The 22,580-nt window shown below is 72.0% G+C and overlaps 3 protein-coding genes across 3 annotated transcripts; 2 read left to right on the forward strand and 1 right to left on the reverse strand.

Moving 5' to 3' along the window:
- The first annotated feature begins 4,000 nt into the window (after positions 1-4,000).
- On the forward strand, positions 4,001-9,197 carry FAM83H (family with sequence similarity 83 member H). The gene is given in 11 exon segments (XM_037528708.2): positions 4,001-4,327; positions 4,330-4,526; positions 5,201-5,365; positions 5,444-5,568; positions 5,698-5,888; positions 5,891-6,552; positions 6,555-6,876; positions 6,879-6,947; positions 6,950-7,267; positions 7,270-8,015; positions 8,018-9,197. Coding segments are annotated over 11 exon segments (3,519 nt in total). The 5' UTR covers positions 4,001-4,080; the 3' UTR covers positions 8,495-9,197.
- A 655-nt stretch (positions 9,198-9,852) lies between these two features.
- Positions 9,853-14,691, reverse strand: MAPK15 (mitogen-activated protein kinase 15). Its single transcript, XM_037507052.1, has 14 exons — positions 14,623-14,691; positions 13,639-13,737; positions 13,427-13,456; positions 13,238-13,328; positions 12,729-12,859; positions 12,497-12,660; positions 12,205-12,344; positions 11,533-11,590; positions 11,192-11,329; positions 11,013-11,118; positions 10,757-10,919; positions 10,473-10,666; positions 10,237-10,412; positions 9,853-9,910 (listed from the first exon to the last, which is right to left on the reverse strand). The coding sequence occupies exons 1-14, from the start codon at positions 14,689-14,691 to the stop codon at positions 9,853-9,855; spliced, it is 1,617 nt and encodes a 538-aa protein (XP_037362949.1).
- Positions 14,692-19,882: 5,191 nt separating this feature from the next.
- CCDC166 (coiled-coil domain containing 166) lies at positions 19,883-21,394 on the forward strand. The gene is made up of 3 exons (XM_037507099.1): positions 19,883-20,332; positions 20,467-20,925; positions 21,044-21,394. The coding sequence occupies exons 1-3, from the start codon at positions 19,883-19,885 to the stop codon at positions 21,392-21,394; spliced, it is 1,260 nt and encodes a 419-aa protein (XP_037362996.1).
- The last annotated feature ends 1,186 nt before the right edge of the window (positions 21,395-22,580 follow it).

The raw sequence follows: 22,580 nt of genomic DNA on the forward strand, positions 1-22,580 counted from the left end.
CTGCTCAAACCATGGTGCTGGCTGGACACAGGCATGCGCAAGCAGGTGCGCTGCACGGGGATGCCATGCTGGGCCTGCCAGCCCTGGCCTCCACGCTGCTGCCCTCCCCACCCCGGCCATCATAGGCACCGTCCGCGTCCCAGAGCGGCGCCCACTCCCTCGTCCATGAGGTGCCCCAGAGCTCCTCTGCCCTGGGAGCCCTCCCTGCCCCAGGCTGGGTGCCCAGACCCGACCCTCCCTCCGCACAGGTAACCTGCTTGGGCACCATGGCCTGGACACTGGCCTGCCCCTCTGTGAGGTGTTGCTGAGTGTTTGGGGGGGAGCTAAAGAAACTGGGGGTGGCCCTGGGAACAGGAGAACAGGGTCGTGGTGAGAGGGCAGGGCTTGGGGGGGCCTGGCCCCACCATGGTTAAGGGCTGGGAAGGGCCCAAATGGGGTGAGACCCCCAGAGGGGCTGGGGCTCTGAGCCAGGCCCTGAGTGTTTGGGAACAGGGGCCCTAGGGGCAGCTGGCCCCCCTGGGAAGCTGGTGGCAGCAGGTGCACTGTGCCAGGAGCGCCCCATGAGGTCCAGCGCCCCTCCTGTGAGGGCGTGTGCCTGCGGGTCCAGTGTGGGGGGACCGACACAGAAGCAGAGCGGGGAGCCCCGGGAGCGGCGGGCCCGTGCAGGGGCCCACAGCTGGGGGAGGCCACCCATGTGCCTCCTGCCTGTGGGGACAGCGGTGGACTTGGGAGACGGCGTGCCCGCAGGGGGGTGTCCCCTGTGCGCCAGGGCTGGGGGGGTGTCCCCTGTGCGCCAGGGCTGGGGGGTGTCCCCTGTGCGCCAGGGCTGGGGGGGTGTCCCCTGTGCGCCAGGGCTGGGGGGTGTCCCCTGTGCGCCAGGGCTGGGGGGTGTCCCTGTGCGCCAGGGCTGGGGGGTGTCCCCTGTGCGCCAGGGCTGGGGGTGTCCCCTGTGCGCCAGGGCTGGGGGGGTGTCCCCTGTGCGCCAGGGCTGGGGGGTGTCCCCTGTGCGCCAGGGCTGGGGGGTGTCCCCTGTGCGCCAGGGCTGGGGGGTGTCCCCTGTGCGCCAGGGCTGGGGGTGTCCCCTGTGCGCCAGGGCTGGGGGGGTGTCCCCTGTGCGCCAGGGCTGGGGGTGTCCCCTGTGCGCCAGGGCTGGGGGTGTCCCCTGTGCGCCAGGGCTGGGGGGGTGTCCCTGTGCGCCAGGGCTGGGGGGTGTCCCCTGTGCGCCAGGGCTGGGGGGTGTCCCCTGTGCGCCAGGGCTGGGGGGTGTCCCCTGTGCGCCAGGGCTGGGGGGGTGTCCCCTGTGCGCCAGGGCTGGGGGGTGTCCCCTGTGCGCCAGGGCTGGGGGTGTCCCCTGTGCGCCAGGGCTGGGGGGTGTCCCCTGTGCGCCGGGGCTAGCGCGGGGGCGTCCGGGCGGGGTGGGCGACCCCGTGCTCACGGCCCCAGGTGCGGCCCCGCCTGCGCGGCTGCGGCCTCACCTGCCTCACCTGTCTCCTGCCGCCCGGGCGAGGCCGCCGGCCCCGCCCCTCGCGTCGGGCTGGCCCGTTTCCTAGCGACCGAGCCGGAACTTCCGACTCACCTGGACTTCCGGGGCGAGGGTCAGGGGTCAGGCGTAGGGACTTTGAGCCCGGGGTTCACCGATGTGTCCTGGGGCGCGGGCCCCTGGGAGCGGGGCCCGGGTGGTCTGTAGGGGCCCCGGGGCGGGGCGCGGGCGGGGGCGCGGGCGGGGGCCGGCGGGGGCCGGGGGCGCGGGCGGGGGCCGGGGCCGGCGGGGGTCGGGGCCGGCGGGGGCGCGGGCGGGGGCGCGGGCGGGGGCCGGGGCCGGGCCGGGGCGCGGCGCGGGCGGCGGGGGGCGGCGGGGGGCGGCGGGGGCGGCGCAGGAATGCGGGCGCGCCGCGGGTGGGGCCGCCCCGCCCCCAGGTGCTGCCCGGGCAGGCGGCGGCAGGCGCGGCGGGCGGGGCGGGGGCGGGCGCGTGAATCAGGCCGCGGCGGGCGGGCCGCGCAGGGAGTGGCTGCCGGACCGACCGGACCGCGAGGCCGCTGGGCGGCGGTCGGCTGCTGCTGCCCCTGTCCCGAGACCCCGCGCACCTGGCCAGGTAGGCCCCTCCCCCGGCGCGGGCGGGGCGGCTGGGGCGGGGTCGGCGCCCCCTCCGCGCGGGGCGCCGGGGCCGGGGCCGGGGCGGCGGCGAGGGCGGCGGCGCGGCCGCGTGCGCCGGGCCGGGCCGGGCCGGGCCGGGCCGGTGCCGGCGGGGGCCGGGAGGAGCCGAGTGGGCAGGGGCCCGGGCCCGGCTGGCCCAGGCCGTCCTGGCGCCTTCGTGCCCTCGCGGCGCGACCTCGGGGGAAGGACCGGGCCGAGCTGGACCCTTCCCGTGGCGCCCCGCCCCGCGCGGTGGACCGGGGTGGCCGAGGCCGCCGGGTGCGGTCTGGCTCGGGAGCGGTGCGGGGAGAGCGAGGCCCCGTCCTGACCGGGCCTGCGAGCGCGGGACAGGTGGGCCGGGCGGACACTTCCTGGGGCGCGCCGACTCCCTTCCACGGGCGGGAGTGGCCCGAGGCCCGGCCCTGCCCCTGAGCCCCACCGCCCAGGCTGCCCGCCGCTGGGCATACCCCCTGCGCCCAGCCTACTCGGCAGGGTGGCCGCGGTGCAGCACCCCAGATCCTTTCCACGCGGCCCTCCTTCGGGTGCCTGGGCCCCACCTCCGCGCTGGCAGCGTCGGGGCTGGGAGTCCTGGTCAGGGGCCCACTAGCTCCCTGAGGGCGGACTTGAGGTCGGAGGTCAGCACAGGAGAGCACCCTGCTGAGTCACCTCCTGGTGGGATGGCGCCCTTCCTCCCCAGAGGCGGGGTGGGAGCCGCCCGGTGGGGGCAGCAGACCCTGGAGGCCTCGGGCCCTGGCCTGGTCGCTCGGGGCTGCTGGCGGCTCAGCAGTCTCCTCGTGCAGCCAGGCAGTCAGGCTGGCCCGGCCCAACCACCCGGGCAGGGACGCTGGCCCTGCACTCTGCCTCTCGAAGGAGGTCAGCAGGACAGTGCCTCCCAGGCCCGCAGGCCAGTCACTGACCCCACAGGGCCAGATGCCTCATCGCCCCTGAGCCCCCCGGACAGCCCTCGCCCCATCGTGGACCGTGTGGCCGCTTCAGGCTGGCCCAGGCCCAGCGAGGACCGTATGGCCACCGCCCATGTGGGTCAGAGGACAGCGTCGCCTGGTGCTGTCAGCCAGCTGGTGTCTCCAGCGGGTTGTCGACTGGGTGGCCCCAGGGTGCCCCACCTGGCAGCACCACGTCATGTCAGCTGCCCGCCGGCTCTCAGGCCTCTCCTCCCTGGTGGAGCAGGGCGCCCAGCGAGTTCAGGGCCTGTACAGGAGCCTCCAGGCTGGGCTTCCTGGAGACGGGTGGGGCGTGGCTGGCGCTTGGGCGGGGGCGGGTGGAGAGCCAGGAAAGGCTCCCTCTGGAGGGGAGCAGGCGTGGCCAGGGCCAGGCCAGGCCAGCTGGCAGGAGGCAGGACTGGAGGCTAAGAGAAGCCAGTGGGAAGCACTACCTGGGGGCAGGTGGGCTGAAGGGGAGAGGTGTGAGTGGCCAGGGGCTCATGGTAGGGGCGGTATGAGTGGGGCTTGGGCTGCCAGGCAGGACACACCCCAGAGCTCTGCCGAGCCGTCACATGCCAGGGCAGCCTTGGGGCCACCTGCCGTAGTGGTGGTGCGAGGGTGGCAGCTGCCTGGCCTGGCCAGCACCCGGGCGGCCCAGGACTCCAGGAGACAGAAATGCTCTGCAGACGCGCGCAGCCTGGGTTATGTTTTATTCATCGGAACAGCCGTAAATTGTCGCTATTTATCTACATGTACCTATCTGTTTTATGGGGGAAGGGGTCTGCAAAATGCAAGTGCTTGGGGCACAGGCCATTGGTGCCCCCACGTGGAAGCTGGGGAGATGGCACCTCCACCTGGACATCCCTGGGGTTGGTGCCTGGGAGGCCTCCGGCCAGGGCGCCAGGAGCGCGGTCAGCCCCCAGATCCAGCGCACAGGGGCTGTCGCGTGTCCAGGGCTCCTGCCCCGTAACGCCCCTGTGCCCTCCCCAGGTCCCCGGCCCCAACATGGCCCGTCGCTCCCAAAGCTCCTCGCAGGGGGACAACCCGCTGGCACCCGGGTACCTGCCGCCGCACTACAAAGAGTACTACCGCCTAGCGGTGGACGCGCTGGCCGAGGGCGGGCCTGAGGCCTACAGCCGGTTCCTGGCGTCCGAGGGGGCGCCTGCCTTCCTGTGCCCTGAGGAGCTGGAGCACGTGGGCCGCCACCTGCGGCCCCCACAGCATGTTGCCCGCGAGCCCCCGAAGGCAGCCCTCCCACAGTGGACTTCGATGGCTCCTCGGGCACCTACTGGCCCATGAACTCAGACCAGGCGATACCGGAGCTCGACCTGGGCTGGCCCCTGACCTTCGGATTCCAGGGCACTGAGGTCACCACACTGGTGCAGCCCCCGCCACCCGACAGCCCCAGCATCAAGGATGAGGCCCGAAGGATGATTCGCTCTGCCCAGCAGGTGCGCCGCCGCGGGGAAGGGCTGCCGGGGGCCTGGGGAGGAGAAACAGCGCCCAGCTGGGGTGCGGACGAGGCCAGAGCTGCTGCCGCCTCTCAGGGCCCAGGCCACACCAAGGGCACCCTGGCCGCCTCCCAGTCTGCACATGTGCGCTCCTGGTGGCTGCCGCTGCCCAGAGCCCCGGGCTGCCCACCGCGCTGGGCTCTTGCTCTGCTCTTGACCCACCCGAGAGTTTCCTACCCCTCCCGAACAGCCGGCAAGCGGCAGAGAGCCAGTTAGGCCGCGGAGACTGAGGGTGCGGGGCAGGCCCTAAAGACCCTCTGACCCCAGGCAGTGACCCCCTCCCAGGGGCAGAACGGGAGCCCGAGGCTCAGCCCTGACCCCCTGTACCAGGGCGTGGTGGGGACATGACTGGTGTCTCGGGGCTTCGTCCCCACCCCCTCCGGGCCGCTCTGGCGAGGGAAGCCCTGGCCCCCAGCGGCAGGACAGCCTGGCCCTCCCCTGACACGACGCAGGCCCTGTGCCACAGGGCCATCATGCACCAGCCGCCTGGCCAGCGACCCGGCCTTCCTCAAGCCCCACACTCGGCCCAGGGGCTAGAGGCCATGTTGGTGCAAGTGTGGCTGGAGCGTGGTGGGAGCAGTGGGGGTCTGCCCTCTGTCCCTGACCTGCCGCAGGTGGTGGCCGTGGTGATGGACATGTTCACCGACGTGGACCTGCTGGGGGAGGTGCTGGAGGCGGCTGCCCGGCGTGTGCCCGTCTACATCCTGCTGGACGAGATGAACGCACAGCACTTCCTGGACATGGCTGACAAGTGCCGGGTCAACCTGCACCACGTGGATGTCAGTGCCGGGGTCCGGGCGGGTGTGAGGAGGGGAGGGCCCTCGCGGGCACCTGACGCCTCTCGTCTCTGTCCCCAGTTCCTGCGCGTGCGCACGGTGGCCGGCCCCACCTACTACTGCCGCACCGGGAAGTCCTTCAAGGGCCACGTGAAGGAGAAGTTCCTCCTGGTGGACTGCGCCGTGGTGATGAGTGGGAGCTACAGGTGTGCCCTGCCCGGCTGCCCTGTGGCCCCTGACCTGCCGCCCCGCCCCACCCTGCCCCGCCCCGCCCCCGCCCCCCCCCCGCCCCTGCCCGCTGCCCCGGCCCGCCTCTGACTCGCGCGTCCCCGCAGCTTTATGTGGTCCTTCGAGAAGATCCACCGCAGCCTGGCGCACGTGTTCCAGGGCGAGCTGGTCTCCAGCTTCGACGAGGAGTTCCGCATCCTCTTCGCGCAGTCCGAGCCGCTGGTGCCCTCGGCGGGGGCATTGGCCCGTGCGGACACCTATGCCCTGGCCCCATACCTGGGAGCCGGACCCCTCATGAGCAGCCAGATGCCGGGGGCTCCTACCCCTTCTCTTTCCCCAAGCGAGCGCACCTCCTGTTCCCGCCGCCTCGGGACGAGGGCCTGGGCTTCCCCTCCTTCCTGGACCCCGACCGCCACTTCCTGTCGGCCTTCCGTCGGGAGGAGCCCCTGCGGGCGCCCGGGGGTGCCCTGGAGCCGCACGCGGGGCTGCGGCCGCTGTCGCGGCGGCTGGACGCAGAGGCCGGACCCGGCGGCGACCTGGCCGGCCCGCGGGGCTTCTTCCAGGCGAGGCACCTGGAGGTGGACGCCTTCAAGCGGCACAGCTACGCGGCGGCGGACGGTGGCGCAGCTGTGGAGAACTTCGCGGCCACACGACAGGTGTCGCGGCAGACGTTCCTCAGCCACGGCGACGACTTCCGCTTCCAGACCAGCCACTTCCACCGCGACCAGCTGGCCCAGCAGCACTACCAGTGGGACCCGCAGCTGGCGCCCCCGCGGCCACAGGGCCTGTTCGAGAAGTTGCGCGCTGGCCGCGCCGGCTTCCCGGCCGACCCCGACGACTTCACCCTGGGCGCAGGGCCTCGCTTCCCAGAGCTCGGCCCGGACGGACACCAGCGGCTGGATTATGTGCCGTCCGGTGCCTCCCGCGAGGTGCGCCAAGGTTCAGACCCTCCGATCGGGCCGGATCTGGGCCTCGAGGCCTCGACCCCGGGGGAGCCTCGCACCCCAACCTAGGCCAGCGTTTCCCCTGTCAGGCGGTGGGGAAGCTGGGCCCCGAGGCCCCTCCGGACACAGACCCGGAGCGCAGGGGCGGGCCTGAGGGCCGCGCGGGGCTGCGGCACTGGCGCCTGGCCTCCTACCTGAGCGGCTGCCACGGGGAGGACGCGGGCGAGGAGGGCCTGCCTGCGCCCATGGAGGCCGAGCCCTATGAGGACGACGTGATGGCGGCGGGGGGCCGGGGGCCGGCGGCAGACCTGTTCCCCTCGCCCTTCCGCTCGCCGGCTTCCTTCGCGGGCCCGGCACCGGGGGCGGTGGCGCAGAGGCCGCGGAGGGCGCGGAGGAGGCAGGCGTGGCCAAGCAGGGTCCTTCCGCTCGCGCCTGAACCCGCTGATCCAGCGCAGCTCCAGGCTGCGCTCCTCGCTCATCTTTAGCTCCTCTCAGACCGAGGGCCCCGGGGCCGCAGGGCCCACCGCGGAGAAAGTGCAGCTGCTGCACAAGGAGCAGACGGTCAGCGAGGTGCTGGGCCCCGGGGGCGAGGCCGTGCGCTCCTCCGCCTCCGCCAAGGTGGCCGAACTCCTGGAGAAGTACAGGGACCCCGGCGGCGCGGGGGCGGCAGCCACTGTCGCCCGCCACAGCAAGGCCGCCGTGGGCCAGGCCTGGCGAGAGGAGGTGGGGGCGCCGGGGGCGAGCGCCGCAGCCTGGAGAGCTGCCTGCTGGACCTGCGGGACTCCTTCGCGCAGCGGCTGCACCAGGAGGCCGAGCGGCAGCCCGGAGCCGCCTCGCTCACCGCCGCGCAACTGCTGGACACGCTGGGCCGGAGCGGCACTGACCGGCTCCCCTCCCGCTTCCTCTCTGGCCAGGGCTGCTCCACCTCCCCGCAGAGGCGCAACAGCCCCCCACCGGCGCTGCCCGAGGGGGACGGAGGGCACCAGGCACCCCACTCTGAGCCAAAAGGGAGCCCTACCCCGGTGGCCCCTGAGCGGAAGGGGAGTCCCACACCCGGCTTTCCCACTCGGAGAGGCAGCCCAACCCCAGGATTGACTGAACCAAAAGGGAGCCCAACGGCGGCCTACCCTGAGCGCCGGGGCAGCCCGGTACCCCCAGTGCCCGAGCGCAGGGGCAGCCCGGTGCCCCCGGTGCCCGAGCACAGGGGCAGCCCGGTGCCCCCGGTGCCCGAGCGCCGGGACAGCCTCACCCTCGCTTTCTCTGGGGAGTCTCCGAAGACCGCGCCCGCAGAGGAGGCGGCCGGCAGCGCCATGGAGGCCCTACGCAAGGGGTCCCTGCGCTTCCGGCAGCTGCTGAGCCCCAAGGGGGAGCAGCGCGCAGAGGAGGAGGGCGGCCTGCCCGCGCCGCAGGAGAACGGGCAGCCCGAGAGCCCCCGGAGGCCGTCCCTGGCCCGGGGCGACAGCGCCGAGGCCGCCCGGGAGACGAGCGGGGCCCCCGGGCGCGCGTGGCCTCCGCCACGGCCAACGCTCTGTACAGCAGCAACCTGCGGGACGACACCAAGGCCATCCTGGAGCAGATCAGCGCCCACGGGCCGAAGCACCGCGGGGGCCCCGCGCCCGCCCACAGCAGCCCCGAGCTGGGCCGAGCCCCCGCTGCGGGCGGCCTGGCCCCCGACATGTCCGACAAGGACAAGTGCTCGGCCATCTTCCGCTCGGACAGCCTGGGCGCGCAGGGCCGCCTGAGCCGCACGCTGCCCGCCAGCGCCGAGGAGCGCGAGCGCCTGCTGCGCCGCATGGAGAGCATGCGCAAGGAGAAGCGCGTCTACAGCCGCTTCGAGGTCTTCTGCAAGAAGGAGGAGGCGGGCGGCCCCGGGGCCGGCCCCGCGGAGGAGGACCCCAGGGACAGCAAGGTGGGCAAGTTCATGCCCAAGATCCTGGGCCCGTTCAAGAACAAGAAGTGAGGGCTCCGCGCCGCGGCGCCTCCGCCCTCGCCTCCTCCCCGGGGGCGCCAGCCGGGCACTGCCTGGTGCCCCCACCACTGTGCCTCAGCCCCTCTTGGCCCCTCACTCACCTCAGGGACCCCTCTCTGTGCCTTGGCCCCACAACCTGCGGGGGGCCCCCTCTCTGTGCCTTGGCCCCACAACCTGCGGGGGCCTGTCTGCTTCTGCCCCCCTTCTTGGCCCCCCCTTCTCAGGGCTGTGTTCTCTGTCCCCCTTCCTCACGCCCTCCTGGATGTGTTGCCCCTCAGGTCTGCTCTCCTGAAAGGGTCCCCACCTTCACCTCCGGGCCCTGGCTGGATTGCAGGGTGTTGGGGGGTGTGGAGCCAGGCCACCAGATGCCCCTCTTGGGGAGCACTGCAGGGCAGGCTGTTGGGGGCTGGATGTGGGGGCCCTGTGGAGGACCCCCAAGGTGCTGCCCTGACCACACCACCCTGTGAAGTGCAGGCCCGGAATTTGGGGTGCAGTAAAGCCCAGCCTCGTGCGGAGGGCCCCCGCGTACCCAGAGAGCCGCAGTGGCACCCCCGCGCCTAGTGGTCACTGCAGGTGCTACGGCGGGAAATCACCTTCTGCCATTTCTCTTCACATAGTTGTTGGTTCTAAGTATTAAAAAACATTTCCAGTTGCTCAGAGTAGTTGGGATTCCAGAAGCGCCCGCCAGTGGGTGGGCCTGGGGCGGCTCCTGAGGCTCTGCTGGCCTGCCCGCCCTGGGTGGGGGCGCAGGGGCATCCATGGAGCTGACCGGCAAGCGCTCTGCCTTGTGGTGCAGGCGGCTCCTGAGCACGGGCTGGGGGTGGGGGGCGGCCTCCCAGACCGGCTGCACGCTTGGGTGTCAGCCACGCAGACCCCCGGCGCCTTCCTGGAGGTCAGCAGCCCCGCCACGGGACATCATGAACTTAGGCGCCCTGGGCACCACTGCCCATGCTTGCGGGGAGTCCCAGAGCCCTCCCCACCGGCAGTGTGCCCGGTCACCATGCTCCTTGCGCCCCCAGCCCCTCTCTGGGGGGCCGCCCACTCCCTCCTCAGCCGCTGCGGCTGCTGGCACAGCCCAACATCCCCACGGCCCTGGCCACCCAGCCCTGCCCACCCCCCTCGCAGCTGCTGTCTAGCCAGTCCTCCCCTGCCCTGCCCTGGGGCCAAGGGCCAGTGGCCAGCTTCCCTGGACCCCTTTCGCTCGGCCTCTGCTCGAGGACTGGCCTTCTTTGGGCCGGCTCCCTCCTGGGTGGTCTCTAGTCCACCCCCTGGGGGGACACGCCCCCCCTCCTCGACCTCCCCGCCCATGCTGAGGCACGAGGGGTCACTCCTGTCACCCCTTCTCTGGCTCAGGGTCGCAGAGGTGGGCGCGAAGCGGCTGGCACCCGGCCAGGCAGGAGGTCCACCCTGGGGACAGCGGCCCCCGGGGGCTGGGGGGTGGTCAGGAAGCCGGCCCCAGGGGTCTGCGTCGGGGCCCACAGCAGCGCCCGCCCTCCCGGAGCCGGGTTCTGGCGGGGAGGGGGCTGCCCAGGTAGGGGCCCCTCACGGGCATGGAGGGGGCAGGCGGGCGGGCAGAAAGGCTTTATTGGAGGAGTTGGGGTGGGGCGGGTGTGCCGGCCGCTCCCGGGGGGCCAGACGGGGGTTCGCGCAAGCCGGGGAGGGGCGCAAATCCCGGCCCTGGGGCTCCGCGGCCGGGCTGGCGGGGGGCGGGCGGCGGCGCTCAGGCGCGGGGCCCGGGGGGCAGGGGCGGGCGGCCCAGCGCCGAGCGGCGCACGGTGCCGAAGGCCTGGGCGTAGCCCCCGAGCGCGGCGCGCGCGGCCGCCTGGGCGCCCTGGGCGGCCGCGGGCCCGAACATGCGGCGGCCGGGCCGGGGCTCGGGCGCGCGCCCCCGGGGGAGGCCGGGCGGGCCCTGCGCGGCGGGGGGGCGCGGGCCGGGGGGAGCCCCGAGGCGGGGCTGCCGCGTCAGGACCCGGTCGGCCGCCGCGGCCGCGGCCTGCGAGGCCAGGGAGGGCGCGGGGGCGCGGGGCCGCTGCCCGGCGGGGTGCTGGCGGCGCGGGGCGGGGGCCACCCCCGGGGCCGCGTCCTCCCCGCTCCTGGCGGCGGCCGGCGGGGGCTGGGGGGCCGGGCTCCGCCGCGGCCGGCCGTCGGCTCCGCCCGGGGCTTCTGCGGGTCGGGAAACCCAGCGGGGTCAGGCGGGCGGGCGGGCGGCGCCGAGGGGCGGGCGGCACCGAGGGGCGGGCGGCGGGCACGCACCGTGCGCGGGGCTTCCGTGGCCCCCCTGCGGCCAGGGCCCGGGGTGCGGCGCGCGCGGGCCCGCGGGGGTCGGGGGCGCCGCTCCGGGCTTGAGCGCCGGGGCCGCGAGCTCTGCCCCCGCGGGGGCGCCCCCCGGGCCCTTCTCTCCGCGATCCAGGATCAGCTGCGGGAGGGGGGGCTCAGGGGTGCGCGCGGGCGGGGTGGGGGCGGGGGGGCGCGGGCTGGGGGGTGCGCGGGCGGGGGGCGGGCGGGGAACCTGGTAGAGGCGGCTGCGGTACTCGGGGGCCGAGAGCTGGGCCGCTTCGTCCACCGGGAGCCGGACCTCGGCCTCCAGCGACCACTCGCGCTCAGGGCGGTGAAACCTGCGGGCCGCCGCGACCCGGCCTCGTCGGAGCGAGTCCCTCGGCCGCCCGCGCCCCGGGCGCCCCCGCGCACCTGCGCACGTAGGGGTGCCGCAGCGCCCGCGCCGCGCTGAGCCGCCCGCCGGGCGCGAACACCAGGAGGCGCCGCAGCAGGTCCAGGGCCTCCGGGGGCGTGTCGGCGGGCAGGAGGGCGTCCAGCGTCCGCCGGGGCCTGGGGCCGAGCACAGGGTCCCCCACATCCTCACCGGTGGCCCCTGCTGCCCTCGCACCCCGGGCCCGCCCGCCTTGGCCTCCGCGGCCCGCCCCGCCTGCCGGAGGGCAGCTGGGCCGGTCCCGGAGGGCGCCTGGACGCCGCCCGCCGCCCCCCACCCCGGGCCAGCGGCGCGGGGCGGCGGCCGCAGGAGGGGCACTCACCGGGCGCCCCCGCGCTGCAGAATCCAGGCGCCGCGGCCGGGGCCCAGGGCAAGGAGGTCTGGGTGAGGGGACAGAGGTGGCGCGGGACGGGGGTGGGACGGGGGTGCTGGGGGACAGCCTCGCCTCCCCAGGCCTCACACCCCCTGCCCAGACCCCGCCCTTGCACCCCCGCCCCTGCACCCGCGGCCTCCCTGGCTGGAGCCCCTGCTGCAGGGTCCCTATCCCCACCCCCACCCCCGCCCCCGCCCCGAGAGCCAGCCTCGGGCTCCAGACCTTCCCCTCTCTGGACCCGCCCCCAGCCTAAGGGGCCTCCCCCGGCCCCTCCCCGCCCAGCTCTGGAGCAGAAGCCTGGGGGCTCCTGGCCCCGCCACCCCTCGGCAGCAAGGGACTAGCGTTCCTGCCCCTGCCGGCTGGACCCCTCCTGGGCTCTGAACCTCATGGGCCCCATGATCAGGCTCCCAGCCTTTGCACTCCATCCAGTTGGCCCCCACCCCCAGCATCTCCCCAGGGGCCCACCAGCTGCCAGGCCTGCCCCGGCCTGCCCTGTCCTCCTGAGGCTCTGGACCCTTCTCTGTGCGCTGCCCCCAGCTCCAGCTGCCAGCCTGGCTTCCCCGGGCAGCGTGCTCCAGCCCGCTGCACCCCAGCCTCTGTGGACCCCCTCAGGAAGCTCACCCTCCTCGGAGGGCAGGGGGATGGTCTCCAGGATCAGCTCCAGCTGGTGGAGGGTGGAGGTGCCCGGGAACAGGGGCCGGCCCCGCAGCATCTCCCCCAGGATGCAGCCCAGGCCCCACATGTCCACCCCAGGGGTATACCTGGCGCAAGCGAGGGAGGCGAGGTGGGGACCCCAGAGACGGGGGGGGGGGTGGGATGGCAGGCATGCCAGGGCATGGGGTGGGGTGTCGGAAGGTGCTTGTGGGGCAGAGGAGGCCCGTGCCCAGCGGCGGGTGGGGGGTGTCCCAGTTACCAGCTGGAGGACAGCAGCACCTCCGGGGCTCGGTACCAGCGTGTGGCCACGTACTCCGTCAGGGCCTGGCCCTCAGGCCCTTCGGGGAGGCCACTCAGGGAGCGGGCCAGGCCAAAGTCGCAGAGTTTCACCAAGCAGCTGGCATTCAGCAGGACATTGGATGGCTGGGGAGAGGGGGTGGTGAGGGGCCCGGCCCTGACGCCGGGTGGGGGTGGGGGCGCTCAGGAGGCACCTTCTGGTCCCGGTGGACGACGCCGCCCGAGTGGATGAACTTGGTGGCCCGCAGCAGCTGGTAGAAGATAAAGCGCTTGTGGGTGTCCCTCAGCAGCCGGCCCTCTCGGATGACGGCGTGCAGGTCAGTGTCTGCAGGACAAGCAGGTCAGGCGGGGAGTGGCGGGGGAGAAGCTGGTCTGCCCCACCTTGAAGGCCCCGGGGCTCCCATGCACGGCCCGGGCCCCTGGGGTCCCTAGGGCTGGTGCCCTGCAGGCTTCTTCCTGACCGCGGTGCCTGCAGCCACAGCGCTGTCTGCCCGGCTGTTTCATGCTCTATTTCGTGCTGTTTGTTTCATGAACTGAGCCGAGAGAGGGGAGCACAGCTACATGCAGTGGACAAGCCAGGCGCTTCAGGGGCACTCGCTGCCAGTCTCAAGGCCAGATGTTTGTCTTTGGGCACAGGGCACTACCCCCTTGGAGGGGCCTGGGCAGGGCGGGGTGGGCTGGCCGCCCAGTAGGGCTCACCCACCCATGGACTCAAACACCAGGTAGATGTCCCTGTCGTTCTCTGCCCGGATCACGTCAAGGAGGCGGATGATGTTGGGATGGCCCCCGAATTCCTGGGGAGAGAGTAGGGGTCAGGCTGGGGGTCTGGGGGCTGGAACCCCCCCCTTCCCTTGCTGGACAGAGTCGCCTGGGGAGTGCCTGGGCCACTCACCTGGAGCAGCGCGACCTCCCGGAACGTCCTCTGCAACGAGACAGACGCAGTGTGGGGAGGGGCGAGAAGAACCACAGGGTTCTGTCCTCGTCACCCCAGCACCCATGGCCCTGGGGTGACAGGGGCGGTGCGCTGGGCCAGAAGCCCGCCGCCATCAGGAGCCTTGGCTCTCTGCAGAAGGGGCTCCCCTACGCCGGTCCCCACGCTCTCACCTGGGCGTCCGTCTTATTCCTAAAGGCATCAAAGATCTTCTTGATGGCCACAACCTCGCCCGTCCTCCTGTCCACCGCCTTCCACACGATGCCATAGGCCTGTGGACGAGGCGGGTCAGCCTTCCTGGCTCCGAGCTATACTCTGCCGGCCTCCCCTGCCCCGGGGCTACCCCTGCAGACACAGGCCTGGCCTTGCTCTGGCCCTGGGGAAGGCGGGGCTGTGGTTTGGGGGGCCCCACCCTGCACAGCAAACCAGCCCCTCTTGAGGAGGGTCGCAGGGAGCAGGGGTCGGGGTCCGAGAGGCTTCTGGAGTAACGGAGGTCACGGAGTGGAACTTTCGCGGGACCTGATGACTGGGTGGGTCTCACCGCCTGTCGGCACGGGCTGGTGGCGCCACCCTCAGATGCCATCGCGTCCTGCCGCCTTTCCAGCCCTGCTCTCCGGGGCCGAGCACCGGGGCGGGCTCAGCTCAGCTCAGCTCAGCTCCTCTGGTCTGGCCCGACTGATTCTGCTCCCCAGCTCCGGCAGGTGCCCCTGCACGGGGCAGCACTGCTCTCCCTCCCCGTACACACGAACCGCCAGGCGCCTGCCGCCTCGCCAGCCCCCACCAGCCTCGCCCCCCCACTGTCCTGGCAGCCCCGCCCTCCCCGCAGGCAGTCTCCTCCCGGCCTCAGCACCGGCCCCATCCAGGTGCGCTCCAGGTGTGCCCGGCTCACACGCGGTCTCCTTCCTGCACCCGTGCTGGCGACTGCCCGCCCTCGGGGTCTGGAGCGCGCCCTGGGCACGCACAGGGGTCCGGCACGGGGCGAGGGTGGGGGGCGGGCGGGACCTGAGACCTTGGGGGGAACCTGGCTGTCGCCTGCCCAGAGCCCTGGGCGGACGCCTTGCTGGAGCCTCGTGACTGGACGCCCAGGCAGCGGGGACCCGGGCCTGGCAGGGCCGGCCGGGCAGCCCGGAGCAGCGCCCCCGCGCCCCGCGACGCACCCCTTTCCCGAGCCGCCGCTTGAGCAGGTATCTGCGGGCGACGTGCCGGTCCAGCTCCGCGGCGCTCATGCTGCGCTGGGCCCGCGCGGCGGACGCGGTTGCCGTGGGAACGCGCGGCGCCTCCCTCCCGCCCGCGCCGCCCCGGGGGGCGGGATCCACGGCTCGGCCGACCGGGGGCGCCGAGGAGCCCCGCCCGCGAGGGGGTCGGGCGCTGTGGGGTCCGGGCGCTGGGGGCGGGGCGCTGGGGGTCCGGGCGCTGGGGGGCGGGGCGCTGGGAGGCGGGGCGCTGGGGGCGGGGCGCTGGGGGGTCCGGGCGCTGGGGGGCGGGGCGCTGGGAGGCGGGGCGCTGGAGGCGGGGCGCTGCGGGCGGGGCGCTGGGGGCGGGGCGCTCGGGGGCGCGGCCGGGGTGTGGGGCGCTGGGGTAGCGGCGCTGGGGGAGGGGCGCTGGGGGGCGGGGCGCGGCCTTTCCCTCCGCCCTCGGGAGCTGGGGGCCCGCGAGGAGCCCGGCGTGCGCCGCGCGAGTCGGAGGTGGGGGGCGGGGCGGGGCGCGGGGGCGGGGGGGGCCGCGGGGGCGGGCGGGGCCGCGGGGGCGGGGCGCGGGGGCGGGGCCGCGGGGGCGGGGCCGCGCGGGGGCGGGGCCGCGGGGAGTCGGGGCCGGGCCGGGCCGCGGGGCGGGACAGGCGCGGACCTCGCAGGGCGCGGGGGAAACTGGAGGTGCGCGGGGGAGGCTTCTGGCTGCGACGGGCCCTGGGTTTTCATGGCAGGGGTACGGTGTGAGAGAAAGGGGAGCCAGGGGAGCCCCAGAGCCGCGGTGGGCATCTGGAAGGACAGAGCGGGGGTGGGAGGCGTTTAGAGGGGCGCTGAGAATGGGGGCGTTTCCCGCCTCAGTTGCTGATGTGCTGTAGGAAGACATGGCCTTGGGGTTCAGGGACGAGGTGACGGGCCAGGATGTCGTGTGGGGTGTCACTTAAAGCCGCAGCGGGGCTGGCGCACCCCCAGAGCCCGGCTGGCACTCGGGGCGCCTCCCACTCGCCCAGGGGCCGGCAGCTTTAAAGTCTTTCATTCTGTTGTGGAGGAACAATTCTGTGAAAGACAGTAGCAAATGAATCATTAGAAACAAATGTGAAAGGCCCTGGGGTGCCAAATAAAAGCCCACGCGGTACTGGACTCCGCGCGGACATCCTCGGGCTGCAGACCCCCGCGCTCCCCCTCGCCGTGTCTGCGTCCCTCGTGGCGGGCGGGCGGGCGCCGGTCCCTGCGCTGGCCCAGGCGGTGCGAGGGAGGGACGTGGCAGGGGAAAGCCAGGGCGCTTGAAAGCTTTGGCCGGTGGCCAAGGGCCGGCGGCGTCCCGCGGGAGGGGCCCGCCATGCAGGACAGGGGCTACTGCTGGGCACGCCAAGTGTGGGTGGCACAGCGGGTGGGAATCTCCCCAGATGGAGCCCATTGTGCATATACTCACAGATGGACCCCGTGCCGAGGCCAGAGAAGGCCGGGAGGCGCGCTGATGGAGCCGGGGCGACTGGAGCTCACTTGCCGGGCGAAGGACCCGAGAGCTGGACTCGCTCCGGCAGGGCCCACGGTCAGGCCCTGGCTGGGTGGGGACGAGGAACACCAACGCGCTGCACCCCGCATGGCGCCCACACCCCTGGCACAGCAGGAGCAGCCACCTGCAGCTGCCGGGACAGCGGGACCAGCTGCCCCCCCAGCACCAAGATGTGTGATGTCTGGAAGGCCACCCCGCCTTTTACCAGGCACCCTGAGTCAGAGGGTGTAGCCACCAGGAATGCGGCCAGCAGGCAGGACCAGGCCGCCAGCGGTGAGTCTTCAGCGACAGGGCTCTGCAGAATGTCCCCTGCACTTAACCAGCAAATCGATGACAAGATTGACGTTTCAGTGGGCACTTGACGCACCCATTAATGTTTTTTTTTTTTTAAGATTTATTTATTTATACAAGCACTGGGTACAGTCAGAAGACGGGAGGGTGAGAGAATTCACCAGAGCCAGAGCGGGGAGCAGAGCAGGCAGAAGGACCGAAGGACACTGCTGAGGGGAGCAGCGGGCGGCAGGAGAGGTCTGCGCGCCATGTGGGACCCTCCTCCAGTGGCCGGGGAGCAGCCGGGGATCGAACCGGCGCTGCAGAGGCTGCGGGCAGCTTCGCTGCAACCCAGCGCTCAACCGCTGAGCCACCGGGGAGGCCCCCATTAATGGGTTTTAAACATGCTATTTTGGGCCTCCCTGGGGGCACAGGGGTTAAGCACAGCACTATGAAGCTGTCCGCACCCTCAGCATCACGGGTCCAATCTCCGGCCAAGGACTGACCTACAGGGCGCAGCAGACCTCTCCTGCCTCACCACTGCTCCCCTCAGCAGTGCGTGTCAGTGGATCCGCCTGTTCTGCTCCCCACTCTGTCTCTGGGGAGTCCTCTCACCCCTGCACCTCTGGCCTGCACCTCAGTTCTTATACGTATAAATAAATATTTTTTTTACATATAGATTTATTTTATTTATACAGGAGCCAGAGTATAGGCCAGATATACAGGAGGGTGGGAGGATTCACCGGAGACAGAGCAGGGAACAGAACGGGCAGACTGACTGGAATACACTGCTGAGGGGAGCAGCAGGTGCGGCAGAAGAGGTCTGCTGTGCCATGTGGGTTGCTCCGAGGCCGGGGGGATTGAACCCGCACTGCAGAGGCTGTGGACAGCTTCACAGCGCTGCACTCAACCGCCTGTGCCACCAGGCAGGTTAAGTGCTGCGCCCTAAATAAATCTTCAAAAAAAAAAAAAAAGGTGAAGGCTCCAGGGACTCTGCCTGAGGGGAGATATCAAATACTGTACAAAAACGAACAACGATGTAAGAAAATTAAATTTAATAATAATAAAGAGTGTTTTCTGGTTGGTTGTTGGTCAGCAGTGAACACTCCTGTGACAGATGTGTGTGCAGGGCCTGGGGAGGCCATGGGCGGTTTCTTGGGGGCTGGGAGGTTTCGGGAGGTCTGGAGGGTTCAGGTGGCCAGGCTGAGGTGGGTGGGCCTGGGGCCTCTCCTTGCCTGGCCAGGTGTATGCTAGTCCGTCAGATGGGACAGTGGCTCCCCGTGGGCCCCGAAGGTGGGGGAGTCTGGGGCCCAGGCAGTTGCTGGGGGCAGAGAGGCCTGGCTTAGAAGCGTGGAAGACAACACTGCAATTATGCTATGTGGAGGGCCCCCGCTGCAGGGTCTCGGGGGATCTTTTCCAATTCTTGGGAAAAACTTATCTTTTCCTGATTTTCTTTAAGAATCTGGGTACTGGGCCTCCCTGGTGGCACAGGGGGTTAAGACGCAACCTATGAAGCTGTCCACAGCCACTGCAGCACAGCACGGGTTGGATCCCCAACCAGGGAGCTACCCACATGGCGTGGCAGACCTCTCCTGACGCCCACTGCTCCCCTCAGCAGTGACTTTTGCCAGTCTGCCTGTTCTGTTCCTCACTCTGTCTCTGGTGACTCCTCTCCACCCCCACCTCTGGTCTGTACCCCAGTTCTTCTATGCATAAATAAATCAATCTTTGGGGGAAAAAAAAGAATCTGGGTACTAATTTCATATGAAAAGTCTGTATCGGGGCTCCCCGGTAGCGCAACAGTTGAGCACTGGGTTGCGAAGCTGCCTGCAGCCTCTGCAGCACCGGTTCGATCCCCAGCCACTGGCGAAGGTCCCACATGGCGCGCAGACCCCTCCTGCCGCCCGCTGCTCCCCTCAGCAGTGTCCTTCCGTCCTTCTGCCTGCTCTGCTCCCCGCTCTGGCTCTGGTGGATTCTCTCACCCTCCCGCGCTTCTGACTGTACCCAGTGCTTGCATAAATAAATAAATCTTTAAAAAAAAAAAAAAAAGAAAAGTCCATATCACTGAAGTTCAACATTCAGATGCTGTTTTAGGATCAACATTTCTTTTAAAATGTTAATGTTTAAAAAAAATGGAGAGTCTGTATTTTCTTGAAGTTTGTCATTTTGCTTTTATTCATAAATCACATTTCTTAGAGACAAGGCCTGTGTGTTCGGGATCAGAGCTCCCTTGCAGCCCGGGGTGTGGCTGCCGCGCCAGCCTCCTCCCCATGGTGTCTGTGCTGAGCACCTCACGGATTACCAGGTGCAGCCCTCAAACCTGCCCACCACGTTGCAGCCAAAGCAGACGGGCCTGGACGGAAGCTCAGCTAAGCGACCACAGGGCCAGAGTCAGTTTATTTATTTTATTATTTTTTAAGATTTCTTTATTCATTTACACAAGAACTGAGGTGCAGGCCAGATGTGTGGGAGGGTGTGAGGATTCACCAGAGACAGAGCGGGGAGCAGGACAGGCGAATCTACTGAAATCCACGGCTGAGGGGAGCAGCGGGGAGACGGGAGAGTCTGCTGCGCGGTGGGGGTAGCTCCCTGGCCAGGGATCGACCTCGTGCTGCAGCGGCCGAGGACCGCCTCATAGGTTGCGTCTTACCCCCCTGCGCCACCAGGGAGGCCCAAAGTCGGTTTAGATTTAAGGGGCACGTGGGAGGGGGTGGCCCAGCTGTCCCCAGGCAACTCCTGGGTGCCCAGTGGGCAGGTCCTGTGTGGGCCGCCTGGCAGCCCCGCCGAGCTTGAGTTAAACAAGGGGCTCCACGGGGTTCCCACAAGGCCTCCGCGCGGCACAGAGGCCAGGCTTGGGGCCCTCTCCCCTCAGCCCTGGCCCAGCGGGGGGTGAAGCAGCCGAGCTGGAGAGCTGCCCTGTGCGCAAGCGCGTGGGGGCCCGAGCCGAGACAGCAGAGGCTCGGCCGGGGAGGGCGTCCCGACGGCCCCGGGCTCCCCAGTAACCCCAAGTCTGTGGAAACGCCACAAACAGCCAAAGGAGTCACGAAACGCTTCGGGGGGGCTCGCGGCCCAGGCACAGCGGCGGCTCTCGGCGAAGCCTCCCCCACGTGGGCGACAAGCGAGGGGCCCCACCTGGCCGGCGGGCGGGCCCCGCGGGCCCAGGGCGCCCACGTCCCCGCGAGCGCGCGCGGACGGCCCCGCCGCCAGGGGCGAGGGCGCGGGAGCTCGTTGGGGGGAGGTGGCCCGGCCGGGTCCAGACACCGGCGGGCGGGCGTCGGGGCGGGCGACCGCGTTCTGTCTCCATAGAGACGGGCGGGCCGTCAACAAGGCGCCCCGCAAGACCGCCGGTCCCCGAGGCCCAGAGGCCCCCCGTCCCCCGACAGGCCCGAGTCCCCCCCCAGTACCCCGCGGGGCGGGGGCGAGCCCGAGCGCGCAGGGGCCCCGCCCATGGCGCCCAGGAAGCCGCGCGGGCCGAGCGCGGGCCGGCCGGGCGCGCCGGGGGAGGGCGCGGGCGCGGGCGCGGGGCCGCCGCCGTCGGAGCGCGCGCAGTTCCTGCGGCGGGAGCTCGCGCTGCTGGCGGGGAAGCTGGCGGCCAGCGAGGCGCGCGCGGAGCGGGTGCTGCGGGAGAACGCCCTCCTGGACGGCGAGGCGCTGCGGCTGCGCGAGGAGAACCGGCTCTACGCCAGCTACGTGAGCGCCCGCGCGCAGCGCTGCGCCCGCGCCGTCGTGCGGCTGGACGAGCAGAGCCGCGCGGACCTGGCGCAGATCCGCCTGCAGCGCGCGGAGCTCGAGGCGCTGTACCGCGGCCGCGAGGAGGGCGTGCGCGCGCAGCTGCTGGAGATGGAGGGGCGCGCGGCGCAGATGGCGCGGCAGGTGCAGGAGCTGCAGCCCTACAAGGCCAGTGCGCGGGCGGCGGGGGCCGGCGGCGGGCCGGGCGGGCCCGGGGGCGGGCGGGGCCGGGCGGGCGCGGCGGGGGGCGGCGGGGGCGGGCGGGCGCGCGCGCCCGGGGCTGACCCGCGACCCCGCCGCAGGAGCTGCAGCTGGAGCAGCTGGCGCGCATCCGGGCGCTGGAGCGCGAGCTGCTGCACAAGCGCGTGGAGCACACGCAGCTGCTCCACCGCGTCAAGCGGCGCTTCCTGGAGGACAAGGCGGCCTTCGAGCGCGAGGCGCGCCAGCGCGTGCAGTCCCTGGGGCGGCGCGCGGAGCGGGAGGCGGCGCGCGCGCTGCTGGCGCACACTCAGGCCATCAAGGCCGACAACGGGCGCCTGCGGCAGGAGCTGCTGCGGCTGCTCGGCCGGGCCCAGCTGCTGCACGTGCTGCGGCGCCGGCTGCTGGAGCAGCGGGACCTGCTGCGGCGCGAGCACGAGGACGCGCGGGACCTGGCGCGCGTGCACGGCTGGCTGCGCCGCGGCCCCGAGGGCCCGCCCCTGTGGCAGCCGCCGCCCGCCTCGCGGCCCGGGTCCTCGGGCGACTCCGAGGAGTCTCCGCGCGCGCCCCCCTGGAGCCCTTCGGGGCCGGGCTCGGGGCGCGCGTCTCCGCTTTCCTCGCGCGCGGCCTCGGAGTCGGGCCTGGCGCTCCCCGCGCTCTCGGCCGGGGGCTGCTCTCCAGGGCGGACTCACGGGGGCCGCCCTGGGCCCCGTCCGGGCCTCGCTCTCGAGTCCCCTCCTTGGCCCCCGCCCCCCGGCCTCCCGGGCCTCGTCCCTGCTGCCCCCGGGGCCTTGGGCCCGGGATTCCCTCTTGACCCCGCGGGGGCCTGACTCCCGAGTCCGGTCGCTGACCCCGGCTCCCCTGGGCTCCGGGCACCCGTCCTTGACGTCGGGGGCCGCGCGCTCTTGGAGGGCCTTGGTGCCCGAGGCCTCACAGCACAGCACCCTGGCGCAGGAGGCCGGGCCGGCTCAGGCTCCTCCCAGCCCTTCGTCCTGGGCGCCGGGGGACAGTGGCTCTGTGGCCAGGGGCTGAGCCCCCCAGGCCTGGCGCGGCCACCGCTAATAAAGGCGCCACCGGCCTGCTCCTCTGGCCCTGGCTCTGTGCACGGCTCTGGGAACCCAGGCGCCGGGGTCCGTGTGGCCTGGGCAGGATGGCGAGGTGGGCCCCGGCAGGGCTGAAAAGACGGGCTGTGGGCAGGAGGGCCAGGGGCGAGCGTCCGCCGCCCGGCCCCGGGAGAGGCAGCGGTGTCCCCAGCGTCTGCAGGAGCTGGAGCTTTCAGGGGCGACCTGTTGGGGCTTGAGGGTGACTGGCCCTTCCCGCGGCACCTGCCTCAGAGGCCGTCCCGGGGAGCATTTCCCCAGCGGCTGGGCGGCCCCTGCCGGGTCAGGCCCCTCGGTTCTCTCCTGTTCGCGGGCAGCGGGCTGTCCTGCCTGCAGCTGGGCCCGCAGCATCCTGTGGCCACCGAAGAGGCGCGGCCGGCCGCGAGTCAGCGGGCACAGGCTGCCCAGGCTGCCCCTGCCGTGGCTTGTGTGCCGCAGGGGCCCTCCTGGGGCAGGGCTGGTCGGGGCTCAGCCGGGAGAGCGGCTGGAAGGCAGACCCCCCCCTGCGAGAGCCGGGGGTGCCCACGGGCCCCCTTGGCCCAAATGTGGTGTGCGGGGGGCACTGCGGGGAAGCAGGCCAGGACCTGGGCCTGCAGGGTGGACCTCAGACCCCGGGCTGGACGGAGCCCTCGCTCCCCGAGGGCGGCGGAGAAGGTGGCCCCGGGGATGGTGGGCCTGGCCCTGGTGACCCCTGGCCTAGTCCTGGGAGCCGGTGTCCCGGGTCGGGCTGCAGCAAAGGCCTTTCTGGAAGTGTCCCTGGAGCCAGGCCAGGAAAAGCTCACGCAGCCACTTCGCTTTCAGAGGAACCAGGGCTCCTTGGAGATCGGGAGGGAAGGAAATGGACAGCATCTCGGCGGCGCTGGGACGCGGGCCCCAGTGCTCAAGGCTGCCTCGCCTCGCGGCCCCCAAAGACCAGCGAGTGGTGGCTGCCCAGCCTGGAGGCCGGCGCGATGGGCACCTGGGCAAGCTGGCCGCAGAAGAGCTGCGACCTGGCGTGACCCAGGAAGAAGCTGCCCCCACCCCCGCCGCAACCACAGGCCCACCGGCCCCCAGCTTCTGGGTCTAAGGACCAGAGAGTGTGCAGGGCAGGGCCAGGGTAAGATGCGGGGCCGCAGCCC

This window comes from Talpa occidentalis, unplaced genomic scaffold, assembly GCF_014898055.3.
Source record: "Talpa occidentalis isolate TD23 unplaced genomic scaffold, MPIMG_talOcc4v2.1, whole genome shotgun sequence".
In the NCBI taxonomy this organism is placed as follows: Eukaryota; Metazoa; Chordata; class Mammalia; order Eulipotyphla; family Talpidae; genus Talpa; species Talpa occidentalis.